We start from the raw sequence: 14017 nt of genomic DNA on the forward strand, positions 1-14017 counted from the left end.
CTCGTGCTCATTATATCTACTTACGCAGAGGCCATTCAATACATGGGGCCTTGGCCGGCGTCTCGTCTATAAACATGCCTCGTACAATGCCCGTCAAACGCGACAAACACCAGAAAGGAAGCATGACCTTGCACGCCATCTGGATTACCCCTGGCACGGAAAACAACAAACGCCCAGCGTCGTCGCGCGCCAGGCCGACGGCTCAAAACTTCTCCATGAGATTCATCCTGACCGTCCACATGCGCGCCCGCTTGCCGTAAATGTACAGGGGAATGGTAAACAGGCAGAGAATCAGCTGGATGATGCCGAGCCAGATGAAGACGCGCTTGGGCCCGTCCTCGGCCATCCAGTGCGCCACAAACAGGCTAAAGACCAGGCCGTGCAAGACGTTCTTGGAAAAGTTGAGCGTCACCAGGGCCTCGCCGGCGTACTGGCGGTAGCTGTCCACGCAAAAGGTGATGGACGTCGTCGAGCCCAGCGCGCAGCCAAACGAGAGGACGCCAAAGAAGATGGTGGGCACGATCCAGTGGTCCCTCTCCTGCGCCGACCAGCCGAAGCCCATGAGTCCTACGCACGTCGACACCAGCACCGGCACCATCATGACGAGCCGGAACTCGGGCTCGTACAGGCCGCCGTTGCGCCGTGACATGGCGCGGACGATGACGTCGCTGACTTTGCCCGCGACGCCCGTGCCCAGGATGCCGCCCACAAAGGGCGAAATGTACACGAGGCCCGTCTGCAACGCGTCGAAGTTGTAGATGGTCGGGTCGCGATAGATGATAGCCATCGTCTCCGAGATGACAATTAGCCAGCCGATCGAGCAGGCGTAAATGGCCGCCGACCAGAGCACGGCCGGGTAGGCGAACAGGACGAAGGGCCGCACCATGACCTTGAGCCACTTGTCGTGCTTGAGGCGGCCGTGGTACGGCCGCAGCTGCTGAACAAACGTCCGCGCTGGCTGCTGACGCAGATTATGCGTGTAGGCCTGAATCTTGGGCGGCGCCCGGAGCATCGAAGCGGGGATCTTCTCGTTGTCTAGATTGGGCCCCCTGGCCATGTAGTCGACATTCATGTCGCTCCCGGCCGCGCCGTGCGGATACAACGAGTTGCTCCTGCGCGCCTCCTCCACCTCGAGGGCATTGGGGTCCAACGCGGCAAGAGAAGGTTGACGAGCCGCGTCTCCCGGAGAGCGGGCTCCCTGAGGCGTAGAGGCCCTCCCCGAGGCCCGCTTCTCTCCATCGGGATTCGGGACCCATCCTCCAAGGCGGGGCGGGGAGTTTGGCGCGCCCGGAGACTCGACACCGTTGCCGCCCCCTTCGCTCGGGCGAGGCCCGGCCGCGGGCGCGAAGCCGACGTGCTGGTCGTTGTGGTGGCGCTCCGCCGCGCCGGGCGACGGGGCCCTCTCGGAGCCTCTACCGCCGGGGCCTGCCGAGGGAATGTCGGTCCGGAGCACGTTGCGGCGAGACGAGAGGCGGCGCAGGAAGCTGGGGCGCCTCGACGAGCGCCTCGTCGGCGTCCTGTCCCAAAAGGTCTCGGGCACAAAGAGGAAGAGGAGGATGAAGCCGAGACCAACGACCATGGCGACGATCCTGGGTGAAGCAAGTCAGTACTCGTCGGATTCTCGCCACGCAGGACCCCCTCGCGCGAGAGACGGCCGGGGGCGGCACACGCACCAAAAGACCCAGCGCCAGCCAAAGCGACCTATGATGGCGGCGCTGACCAGGGGGACCAGGTTCTTGCCGCCGAGCAGCAGCAAGGTGTAGATGCCGATGCGGTAGGCGCGCTCGTGGAGGAAGAAGATCTCGGCAATTGTGGCTGACGGGAGGCACTCGACGGGGCTGATGGCGACGCCCTGGAAGACGCGGGCGGCCAGCAGAGACGAGAAGCTTGGCGACCATGCCGCCCACAGGCACGTGCCGATGAAGACAATGGCACTAGCAAGGTACACGGGACGTTTGCCAAAGAGAATGGCCGTGGGGGACGCGAGGACCGAGCCCAAACCAAGACCCATCATGTAGAGACCCGTGGTGAGGGAGACGGATTCGACGTCGACATGGTAGTCGCGGGCCACGTCGGTGAAGCCGGCGGCAATGAGGGGCGTAATGCCGCCGCCAATCATGCAGTAGAAACCCAGGGACAGCAGGGCCGTGTCGCGGCGCCAGCTGGGCCAGTTGAGGGGGTCGTTGGCCGACTCCTCGGGCTGGGGGTCGAGGATGATGGCGCCGTCGCTCGTCTTCTTCTTGTCCTCGACCACGTCGGGCGGGGGCGGACGACGAGAACGGGGCGAGGCGATGGCCGAGACCGGGCGGCTGGCGCTTGGGCTCAGGGCGGCATCAACGGGGAAGGACGAGTGCGAGGTTCTTGCGCGGACATTGCTCAGACCCAGGGGCTCGTTGCGATCCGAAGCAAGCAGCAAGACGGAGCCTGCCCACGTCAGCATCGGGGGCAGTTGGACTAGCAGCGAGACTCTTACCGGGAACCTCGACCGTCTCCTGGTCGTTCAAGACTCCCATGCTCCACTTGGGCATGTTGCTCGGAGAGACATTTCGGGTTGCCTGGCGGCCACCAAAGAGGCGGGGCAGCTTCCAGCGAGCGGGCGAGTCCTTGAGGTCTTCCGAGGACGACATTGAAGCTGCGGAGGGCGGGATGGGCGAAGCGGAGACGAAGTGAGGTCTGCGGATGAGAGGAAGAGCGCAGGGTTATGGCAAGGAGAGGCTGGCGTGCGAGGCTACATGAAAGACAATGTGAAATATCCAAAGAACTGAGGAGAAAACGGGGAAGTAGAAGACAATAGGGCCGTCGTCGGAAGAGGACAGGTGGAATTCTAGGACGGAGGAGTCGAGGCGGTAAGAGATGCAGCGCGAGGGCCCCAGGCCGGCGGCGAATGGCGATGGCGGGCGGTATCGAAGCAGAAGTCTCAGAAGCGTGGCGAGTGAGACGAAGGCGCGAGCATGGCGGTGGAAGGACGACGGAGCGGTCGAGCCGTCGGGGTGTCTTGTGCGTTTGAGTCTGCTCAGTGGCCCCTTCTCGATGGCCAGTCCCGGTCGACCTGTCGTCGTGGGCGCCTCGCCTCGTCTGGATGAGCGTCGGCGAGCAGTTGCGAGCGATGGAGCGACTGTGACGGCGACGGTGACGGCGACTGCGACGGCGACGGTGACGGAGCAGAGGCGGACGAGGGCGATGGGAAAGCGGCGCGACGGTGCCGGAGAAGGAAGACTCGAGGGGCAATGGCAGCAGGCAAGGGCGTCGGGGTCCAAGACGCAAGGAATGCTCTGGGGTCGAGAAGAATCGAGCGGGCAAAAGGCGGAGAGGCGTGTTTTGAGTCGATCACCCGAGCACCGGCGTCGTTGTCGCGCCTGGCTAGGCGCAAAGTACCTCGACGGGCAACGCGGGCGGCGAGGTACATGGGCCTTGTTTTCTCGGGGCATCGGGGCATCTGACTCGCGAGCGAGGGAGGCTAAGGCATCTTGATGCGGAGATATTTGATTGTAGGGGCTTTGTTTGCTCGACGAGACTCGGGTAGTGTCTGGGCGCGGCTAGATGTCTGCTAGATGTCTGCTAGATGTCTGCTAGATGTCTGGGGCCCGTCTCAGTCGTCGAATCGACGAGTGTGCTGCTGCTGCAGTGCGTGCAGAAGCGGACGGACATGCCGGGCGACGATGATGGATGGACAGATGATGGATGATGCAATCTCGCCCCGGCCGACAGACCACGCATGACCCCGATGCGGCAGGGCCATGACTAGGCGCCGCCGTCCGTGCTAAGCAAAACCCGGGGCATCCGACGTGACAAATGGTGGCAGAGACGCGCACGAGGACCGAGGGCGAGGTCGAGAGAGCCGGCCAATGTGCCTGGGCCGTCTCCTTATCAAGGCCTTTTCATATAAATATAAATATATACATATACATACAATATATATATATATCTCTCTCAAAGCGAGGCTCCAGGCACATCCACCCACCCCGTGTGTCTGTCAGAGTAGTTAGCTATCTGGGCATGCCCCCTTTTTCGGGGTCAGGCGGACGGAACCCCAGACGCGGATCCCCCCTTCCCCCCCCGGTCGGATGAGCATTGCACAGCATCAGCTGCCAATTGGTTGCATGGAGACGACGCTCTTCATTCCTCATCATTGCTCATTCGTCGAAGCGGTATCCGGCACCTGGCACATGCAAAAATATCAACATGACTTTGCATGCATGCATATATACGAAGCCTCCCTCTTTGGGCGTCGTCTGCTTCAACCAACGGTTCTTTGTGCTGCTCCCTCACGTCTGTCAATCGTCTTCTTATCCACGAAAGAGAAAAGAAGGACAAGCCTCAGCAGGGGCGGCGCGAGGGGAAGTATTCCTGCTGCACCGTCCGTCACCACCGTCCTCCAGGCCTTGACGAGTGATGACAGGGAGCTGCTGCAGGGCTCTTAGTTCCAGTCACTCGTGCCCTGTGGCCGCCGCGGCCGCACAAGCCGCGAGTGTCGACTGAAGAAACGCTGTCTTCGCACCAGTCATGCCAGGGCACACACAGCTTGTAGAACGGGCAAGGGAAATGGCTGTTTCATCTGGAAATGGAAGTCTAATGGCCGTGTGCTTTGTCGTGCACAGCACCCGGGTGCCCGTCTCGCTTCGGAGAGGAGGCAGGCTGCCTGCGTCCAGGAAGAATAGCCTCTGAAGGATGAAGCCGTTTCGAGAGCGTAGACATGTGTGTGCAGACTACGGATACACTAGGTAGTTATTAGTTATATGAGTTGACCGTGTGTGTAGCTGCGGAGTACGTACGGGATCCGTGGATGCCCTCCGGCTCGCCGTCGGCCCCACTTTGCTGCGACGCCGGACATGGCCCGAAGCACGCCCCCTTTTCAGTCCGTCTCTCTCCAACTAACTCTCTTTCTCCATGCTGGGCCCTCCCAGCCTGGCGTGCATAAACGGCCGGTTCCTTGCTCCTTTGCATCCCCGGACACGCCAGCCAAGAGGCATTCATCATCGCTCAGCTCCCGGGATCGTTGCTTTACTGCAACTTGCGCACACATCAATGCCTTGCCGCCGTCCATGCCTCGATGAAGCTGCAGGGAGCAGTCAAGGCCCATTAGCCAGTCCCTTGGATTGTTAATTTACAAAAACAACGTGGAAACAATGCCAGTTCGTCGTCATCGGGCCCCCCTTTTTTCTCCCATCCCCACCACCAACTGCCAAGACTCCACCCCCTTTCTTTGGAATCGGCTTGGGGCCGAAATTTTCTGCTTTATACTTTTTTCCTCTCCTCCCTTGTTGCCACTGTAGGAGGTACTGTACCTGTCTGCACCGACGCTCGGCTTGCCCAGCCGCTCGCGCAAATGGCCCACGAGTCTGCAGCCATGGATGCAGTTTTCGCCAAAACGGCCATCCCACGCTGCACGGCCCTCGAATGCCGCCGTCTCCCGTACATGTCCACCTTCGTATTACGGCTGCCTGCCGCTTGTCTGTCCGTCCCATCGTCTGGAGTGCCGCAGTCGAGCATCTGGCAAGGCCGTGGTCGTCTTTCTTTGTACGGGCAAAGTCTGCGAGCCGGACGCGCCTGGCCCGCCAAGGTCCTCTCACCCCTAGCAGCTGTGCAGGTATGTACAGACCCGCTCTGTACTGCGGCGTCGTCCGTCTATACGTGCGCATCTATGCCGAGAGGGAATTACATGTACATGCAAGCAAGAAGCCAACAGTCACTGTGCCCTCTCCATTATCGAATGCTCATATACTCCCGCAGAGACTTTCACTAGCGTCGTCACGCATAAAACACGACGGCGGGTCTTGCTCGGGCCCCCTGCCTTCCGGCGCCGCATTGTGGCGCTCATTTGCTCGCCTCTGCCAGACAGTCTTGGGCTTTGCCCTGATATTGCGGACAAGGGCCATCTGATATAGGATGGCATGAGCTTAATAAGACTCTTAGAGCTCGTGTATGTGTGTGTCTATCTACCGCCCGGCACTCATATAGCCGGTAGTCGGTTGATGCGAGGTCAACCTTCGGATAACGGCAGAACCCCTGGATCGACAGCCGGGCAAACGCTCAGCTGCCGCGACATGTCAACGCCCAGTCTGACTCTGTCAGAAGTGAGAGATTCCAGCCCTATGCATATGTATACATGTTTGTTTGTTTGTAACTGCATCCCGCCCTCCTGTCAACGACACCCGGCAAGTGTCCGACCCTCTCTCCTCTCTCTCTCTGCTTCAGGGATGATCCAGCGGCTCCGGTACTTTGCACATCACGGCATGAAGCTACTTCCTACGGTGCATTACCTTGTCCCTCCCCTACGCCCTGACTTGCGCGCCCCGTCCGCTGGCCTCTTGGCAGGCACCGCTGGGGCCATGAGCGGGGAGTGCTGGAGTGCGGCGCGCGTGCCTGGGCTTGTGGAGAAGCAGCCGGCCGTTCTGGCCTGAGCCAAGCTCGCCTCTCGCAGAGCTTTGCTTGGACTGATGGCTGGGGTCGCCATATCAAATGCCCTCGGTGGGCAGGCCGACCCGCATCTATAGCTCGCGAGTGCTCGGTAAGCTATAGCCCTTTCATTCGTGGGCGTGGCCGTCAGGAGGGCCTGGGTAGAAGCATGTTCCACTGTAAGTATATAACCCGACGCTCGCTCTCACCCTCCTTCTCCCCTCTCTCGGCCCCTCCTTTGAAGCCTCGTGGCGGTACGATATCTACAGCTCGACTAAACATTCCTTCTCGTCGGACCCGTTCCTTTCCTCACGCCCCCTTGTTCCTCTTCGGGAGCATACTCCCCAGTTACCCCTTTGTTTACTGTGTTGTCTTTGTTCTCCCATTTCGCCCCCTTTCGGCTCGTCGAACCGTTTCCGTTCCGTTCGTCACGACACTCCTTGATATATACATATATCCCCCCATATACATTCGATATACAAAGCCCAACGTTGGCCACCACGAAGCAGTCAACATGCGATCCACTCTCTTGCTCGCCGCCATCCCGCTCGCGGCGGCGCTTCCCCATAGCCAGCCCGTCGGCGGCGTCCTTGGGCGACTGAGGCATTCGGTCAAGATGGACCCAGTGACGACCTACTCAGCTACCATACCCTCAGACATGTACTCGAAGTTGAGCGACAAGACAGGCGACACGGTGGTGGTCCCCCCCCTGGCGCCGGTCCCAGCCAAGACTGTCGCCCAGCCCGCAAACATCCCAGAGACCGAGTTTGCCGAGCCGGCGGCAGCAGCAGCAGCCGAGCAGAAAGAAAACAAGAAGGAGTCCAAGCCGGCGCCCAAAGATGAAAAAAAGAAGAACAGCGCCCAGAGTTCTGAACCAAAGGGAAAGGGATACCAAGATACAGCGTCGAACTTGCACAACTCCGCGCGCAAGAACAACCCCGTCAAGGCTGGGTTGAAAGATTTGACGTGGACCGATGACCTACATAAAGATGCTCTCGACTGGGCCAAGGGATGCAATTATACGCATGCCGAGATGAAGCTCGATAGCCCCGGCACTGTAGCCGAGAACATCGCTTGGCAGGAGCAAGGTGCCACGTTCAAGGACGAGCTGTCGGCTTTGAATGCCAGCTTTGAAAGCTGGTATGACGATGAATTGCCATGGTTCAACCCTGCCCAGCCCGACGTCGTGCAAACCACGGCCAGAGGCAACGTGGCTGCAGGCAAGAAGAAGGCCACCAGTGTTGGACACGTCAAGAATATTCTCAGCGATTCCTTCAACGAGTTCGCCGTCGCAAGTTACTTGTGCACGACGCTTAACATAATTGAGAAATCTTCTTCCGGAGTTCCGGTGGTGAAGAGAACTGTGACGAACGGCTGGTTCTCCGTTGCCCGATTCAGCGGTCCAGGTAAGCACACACGCCTGCAATCTCCCCCAGACTCGTGGTATTGACGCTGCCATAGTGGCATCGAATGGGCAAACCGACGCCTACGCGCCTGTGCAGAACTCAGTCTACCGCTAAGGGCTGTCGTCTTGGCCCATGCGGCGGCGTTGGGGGGGTTGAAGGAGTGACGCCTTGTTGCAAACCGCGAGAAGCAGGCCTTCTTTTCTTCTTCTTACTCTCTCTCACTCTCACACACACATACTCTCCTTCCCGGTCTGACTGGCCCGCGACACTGTCTCGGGGATCTGCTGGTCCCTGGGTCCCTGGGTCCATGGGTCAGGCGCTCTTTAGTGTAGTTTATAGTCCTTATTGTCTGATTCGCGTCAGGGTTGAACGGAAGATGATGAAGGGGGCCGTCTGGCGTAGGATGACGGCGGGTGATGTCGTCAAGACGCGCTCCCCCAGTCGGACTCTATCCATCTTTGTCTTATCTTGTTAGCTGCCGAACTGTCTCACCTTGTACGTTTATGCTTTACGTCTTGGCCAGTTGCTTGTTGCTCTTGCCATGTCGTCGAGGAAAGCCATGGTCATGGTACTCCGTAGTCGGACCCCGGGTTATCTGTAGTTCCTCGCCACCACACACACGGAATGAGTGACATGAGAGATACGGCGCTCTTCTTTTTCTCAACTGCAACTTCACTTCACGTCTCAGCAACCAACCACCAAGCTATAGCCGTCACACAAGTCGGTGCTTCAATCGGATATCCACCTCTCGACCGCGCGCAGCACGGCAGCCTCCAACCCGAGGCGGCGCAGCAGGGCAGCTGGGCCGCCCAAGCAGATGCCGCGGGGCTACGGGGCTTCGGGGCCACGGGGCCACGGGGCCGTGCTCGCCGTCTGGATGAAGGACGGAGAGATGGCCAAGTGGCGCTCTCGAGCGAGATGCGGTTCTTTCACCACGCGACCAGCCTCGGCGGCGTCGAGAGCCTGATTGAGTCGAGGACCATGTCGGACCACGGCGTGGACAGAAGGCTGCTGCGGCTGAGCATTGGGGTCCGAGGTCGCATTCTTGGAAAAGGTCTAGGTATATCTGCAGGATTGAATATGGTGGAACTCGCACCCAGCTCTGCTCGCTTCTAGAACAAGCTTGGACGAAAGGCAACATCAGAGCCGGCCAGCCAATGAGTATACCTGGAACCGAATCAAGCCAATGGGAAGCGAGTCCTCTCGAGGCAAAGCGGGGGATCTGGAGGACTGGCGGTGCGTGAGCAGCCCTTTCGTCTCCTCTTCCTCAACGCACCTCGTTTCCTCTTGACTCGGAAGTTAGGCAATCGGACATTTCACAACGTCTGTGGACGCCGCCGTCCATCCGCGACCAATCATGCGCCTTCTTAAGGTCCAAGATGGCAAAGTGGTCCTGACCAGGGATCTCACAGACGACCTACCCCCTTATGCCATACTTTCACACACGTGGAGGCATGATGACGATATGGAGGTTGCAACCAAAGACATTGTACAAGGCACAGGAGAACATAAACATGGATATGGAAAGATTCAGTTTTGCAGAAACCAGGCGGCTTCCGATTATCTTCAATACTTCTGGGTCGACACGTGCTGCATCGACAAATCCAACAGCACTGAACTCTCCACCGCCATCAACTCCATGTTCCGCTGGTATCAGGAAGCAACCAGATGCTATGTATACCTATCAGACGTTTCTGCCGACGCCTCTTCCGCCGAGACCCTGTTTGCGTGGGAATCGGCATTTCGGAAGAGTAAATGGTTCACCCGAGGCTGGACGCTTCAGGAGCTTCTCGCTCCATCATCCGTCGAGTTCTTCTCATCACAAGGTCAGCGGCTCGGAGACAAAAAGTCTCTAGAGCGCCAACTTCACGAAATAACGGGGATCCCAGTTGCGGCACTTCGCGGATACCCCCTATCTGACTTCACTCTGTGGGAGCGCATGTCATGGGCAAGGGACCGCACAACAAAAATCGAAGAGGACAAAGCCTATGCTCTACTTGGCATTTTCGAGGTCAACCTGCCCCTTATATATGGTGAGGGTGCGAGGAACTCATTCTTCCGGCTTGAGGAGGTGATTGAGAAGCGCTCGGCATTCGAGCGTGGACCATTACGAGGTATGTGTAGCTACCAAGACTGGCTTGAAGTCGCCGAGGCCATTCAGGCCAATGAGTCACGAGAATGCAAGGACATTGGAGCTGACTACCCAAACTCATTGCGAAAAAGTCGCTCGAGGGCTGCATTCGATGGTCCCATCTCCTGAAGAAGCGGACGCACGGGTTCATCACAAGGGGCGTATGGACCGTCTTGGACAAATGCTTCATGTCAAGTCGCCAGAGGCAAATGAGGGTAGACTCAGCGAGGCTGATGATTCTTGCCTTCGCTCTTTGTGGTTTCCCAACATTCATACTCGGCGCCTAGGTCTTGAGAAGCCCGCTGACCAGACCTGTCTCTGGCTTTTTGAGCACGAGCTATATCAGGACTGGCTCCATGGTCGAAATCGAAATGAGCATCGCGGCCTCCTCTGGCTGAAGGGCAAGCCAGGAACCGGAAAATCTATTCTACTGAAAGAGGCGTATCGCCGAGCTGCGCAGAGACAAGGCAAATCAGATTACTGCACTGCAGCCTTCTTCTTCAATGCCAAGGGAGATGAGCTGGAGCACTCGCCGCTTGGCCTTTTTCGCTCCTTGCTATTTCAACTTTTGCCCAGGTATCGAGAGCATCTCCACCGTTTCCGCGAAACCTGGGCAGAAAAGAACCCCGTGCGGGCTGAGCATGGATCCCAGAGCTGCTCTTGGCGCGTGCCAGAGCTGAGATCCTTCTTCGAGTCAATGTTTACCCAGCCGACGACCAAGCGAGCCATCATTTTCATCGATGCCCTCGATGAGTGCAGTTCGAAGAATACACGGTCTCTAGCTTACTTTTGGCGGCTTATCACGCAGGCGGCGCATGCTGCAGGAGCCGACCTAGACGTCTGCATTTCCAGCCGACACCTCTTCACTGTTACCTTGAGCGACTGCCCGAATATATTCATGGAGCTTTGCAACGACCAAGACATCAAAACTTATGTGGAACAAAGGTTGCAACTTGGAATTGCCCATATGGAGCGGAGATGGTACCTCCTGAGAGACAGGATCCTCAGCAAGTCCTCTGGCGTGTTTCTTTGGGTCGTGTTAGTGGTGGACGACGCACTCAAGAGCTGGGATGACGGAAAAGGTTTGCTGTTTATGCTCAACCAGGTTACCATTGTGCCTGGAGAGCTCGAAACACTATTCTCTCAGATGCTCTCATCAATCGACCCCAAAGACAGACATTTGACCGCCCGAGTCTTCCACTGGGCTGTTCTAGCTGGAAAAACCCTTCGTCTTCACGAATGGCACCACATCATGGCGTTCAGCAGACAACCACCACCCTCGTCTTTGCACGAATGGCGCATGTCGGACAGCTTTACCGAGACTGAAGACCAGCTAGAGAAGCAGATCAGGAGTATTTCGAAGGGCCTGATCGAGGTGAAGGTGAGGGCAGATGAGTTGCAGGATAGGAGCTTGGAAACAATATCCGTATGCGCCGGCGCAGGATCCCTCGATCTCGACTGCGGTGAAACTCGGGTCGTTCAAGTCATACACGAGTCGGTACATGAATTCTTCTTGCGCGGCGAGGGGTTCTTCGTACTGGATCCCAGCATAGATGCGTCATTATCTGTCGGCCTTGGACATCTTTCAATAATGGATACATGCCTGGACTATCTGGACATCACAGAACTGGATGCGCTCGTCCAGGCGCGGACTCTCGCAAGGCAATGTGGAAAGGATCAACCAGTAGGGGTAGGATCGCCGGCAGCAGAATCTGATTACGCGCGGCGTTCTGCACCCCCATTCTGCAACGGGACAAAGCTGATACAATGGGTTGGAGACGATGAGGCAAGGTGGAAATTTCCAGATTTTCTTCCCTCGTCACCGGGGCTGGGGGGATACTATACCGCTCGAGCTCAGGATCGTCAACAGGATGGCGCAAGGCAAGGTCGCAGCCCGCCTCTTCACAGCACGACGTGCAGAACCCACCAAAGAACCCCATCGCCACACGACAAACGGGCTCTAAAGATACGAGATGAGAGGCCCGTGCTGGAGAATCTTAAGAAGTCATCCGATTCTGCTAGACATATCGACATTGCTCGATGGTTGGAAATGTCGGCAACAGACGAGCTCGCTTCTGGCCAAATGTCTCTGCATGCTTGCGGCCCAGAAAGCCCTGATTCGATGAAGTCGTCGATTACATGCCAGTCCCAGGTCCTGGAAGACTACCCTGCTCTTCTCTCATACGCTACCTTCGAAGTGTTCGCCCACGCTCGGCTGGCTGAGGAGGCGGGTGTGGATCCGCGCCGCATCGTGACCCGTCTCATGAGCAAACATACTTGGGCTCGATGGGCAACGCTCAGAGAGGATGTACCTCCAGAATATGGACTACTCCACTTTGTTTCTGATCGGGGCCTTTCTTCATGGGTCAGCAGCATTTCTCAAAATTCCAATGCATGTAATTCGAGCCCGGGGGTAGAATTCAAGCTTCGCACCACGGATGACCCCTGGGCACGAACTCATAGTGATAGCGTCCCGGACAGTTCGAAAACTGGTTGGAGAGAAGCCCTTGGGCTCCATACCAGGAGCCCGATGCAAGGATCCGCCCCCCCGGGGGAAGAGGAAGGGCACTCGCGCGAGAGGAGACCCATACAAAGGTCAGGTAGTGTTGCAAGTTTCAGCTCAGCCGGTAGCCATACCGGTGACGTGGAAAACGCAGTCTTGGCGGGCGGTGTAGAGAGGGCTACCCTGTCATTCAAACCGGCAACCGACAACAAACCAGAGAGACGAGACCGATACCCCCGTTGCGACAATGATTACGGGAACACACGTGGCCGACAATACTGGACCTGCTCGGCTCTGACGGGCCATGATCTCCCTCTCCAGGATTCGACGAATCGCCCCGGCGAGGCTGATGTGTGCGGCTACTGTGGCCATGAACTCCCTAGATCCGGACGCGGTCCCAGCAACGGCGGCGTCATACAGAGGCACGCTACAAAAAGGGACTGGGACGAACGGATCCGACATATGCAAGACGTGCACAGGTCCAGAAAGTGCGATCCGCCAAGGAAGTTCCGCAGAATAGACCACTTCCGCCGACACATAAGGTGCCTTCACGCAGGGAAGATGGGAACCTGGACGAATATGCTAGAGGATTTGTGCGTGGTGGATAACGAGGACTTCGTCAACACGCTATAGCTGGACAGTGTCATGGTCCGAGGCCGACGCGATGAGCGAGGAGTTGCGCGAGAAGGCTACCGACTTGACCGAGCCGCTTTGGCCCTCGAATTCTGGATACATTGGTCCCAGTTGTCCTCTGCGTCTGGCTTAAGAGATATCCAGTCGGCATCTCGCTCTCAGAAAGGCCCCTGACAGGGTTCCCGCATCTAGGATTAGCGAGACAGCGACATACTGTTGTAGCAACGGTGAAGAGGGGATTTGCCATCTCCACGAGGCTCCGAGTGCTGGACCTACATATACTCGTCGGGGTAACATTGTTCGCCGTGTGCTCAATAATGAGCAACGAATCTGGGAGTCGACCAGGTTGTCGATTGATTCATTACGCCGTCGTCGGTTCACTTCCCCCGTCAACTTGTATTCAACTCTGGGAGACGAGAAGGTGACAATGAGCCCCCAGCTGGCCTCAAATTTATGACATGACTCGTTCAAGGAAAATTAAACTTACATTCCTAGCACACGGAGATAAACCCCACGCTATAAGATAACTGCAGCACTCCAAACCGGTCTATCCTACGGCCGTCAGTCGCGGCAGTGACAAACCGTCTAGGCCCTCAGGACGGGTCCCCTAAAGCCCCTATCCATGTTCTCGTCGAGGGCAAGCCTGAAGAGACAAAAGAAGGAAAAGGGGTGCATTGCTCAACCACGCATACTTTTCGCTGAGCCCATCCACTCCGCCGGCAACCAGATGGCGCGGCTCACTTGCCCACGCAATGACCCACCCGGCCCCCGCTCCGCCGCCGTTGGCACCCTGCGGCCCGGCCGTCGGCTCCGCGGCCCCTCCGCGGCCCCTCCCGCCTCCTTCTCAACATCACCCGGCCGGCCGGCCAAGAAGCATATCTTCTCGCCGTAAGCTCCCGCCCTTCCAATCCCCTTTCCTCTTGACCATCCCATCACCTCAGAAGATTC

The 14017-nt window shown here is 57.9% G+C and overlaps 4 protein-coding genes across 4 annotated transcripts; 2 read left to right on the top strand and 2 right to left on the bottom strand.

Annotated features, from left to right (window-relative positions):
• Positions 1 to 202: 202 nt before the first annotated feature.
• On the bottom strand, positions 203 to 2627 carry HRG_04773 (major facilitator superfamily domain-containing protein; the record flags this gene model as incomplete). The annotated part of the gene is made up of 3 exons (XM_044863244.1): positions 203 to 1589; positions 1674 to 2424; positions 2474 to 2627. 3 exons carry the CDS (start codon positions 2625 to 2627, stop codon positions 203 to 205), a joined length of 2292 nt encoding a protein of 763 aa, XP_044721858.1.
• A 72-nt stretch (positions 2628 to 2699) lies between these two features.
• On the bottom strand, positions 2700 to 3406 carry HRG_04774 (uncharacterized protein; the record flags this gene model as incomplete). The annotated part of the gene is made up of 2 exons (XM_044863245.1): positions 2700 to 3075; positions 3129 to 3406. The coding sequence occupies 2 exons, from the start codon at positions 3404 to 3406 to the stop codon at positions 2700 to 2702; spliced, it is 654 nt and encodes a 217-aa protein (XP_044721859.1).
• Positions 3407 to 6910: 3504 nt separating this feature from the next.
• Positions 6911 to 7916, top strand: HRG_04775 (cysteine-rich secretory protein family domain-containing protein; the record flags this gene model as incomplete). The annotated part of the gene is made up of 2 exons (XM_044863246.1): positions 6911 to 7802; positions 7858 to 7916. The coding sequence occupies 2 exons, from the start codon at positions 6911 to 6913 to the stop codon at positions 7914 to 7916; spliced, it is 951 nt and encodes a 316-aa protein (XP_044721860.1).
• Positions 7917 to 9159: 1243 nt separating this feature from the next.
• HRG_04776 (heterokaryon incompatibility protein (HET) domain-containing protein) lies at positions 9160 to 11486 on the top strand (the record flags this gene model as incomplete). The annotated part of the gene is made up of 5 exons (XM_044863247.1): positions 9160 to 9273; positions 9337 to 9841; positions 10221 to 10737; positions 10786 to 11314; positions 11376 to 11486. The coding sequence occupies 5 exons, from the start codon at positions 9160 to 9162 to the stop codon at positions 11484 to 11486; spliced, it is 1776 nt and encodes a 591-aa protein (XP_044721861.1).
• Between the last annotated feature and the right edge of the window lie 2531 nt (positions 11487 to 14017).

This window comes from Hirsutella rhossiliensis (assembly GCF_020360975.1).
Source record: "Hirsutella rhossiliensis strain HR02 chromosome Unknown scaffold00004, whole genome shotgun sequence".
Classification (NCBI taxonomy): domain Eukaryota; kingdom Fungi; phylum Ascomycota; class Sordariomycetes; order Hypocreales; family Ophiocordycipitaceae; genus Hirsutella; species Hirsutella rhossiliensis.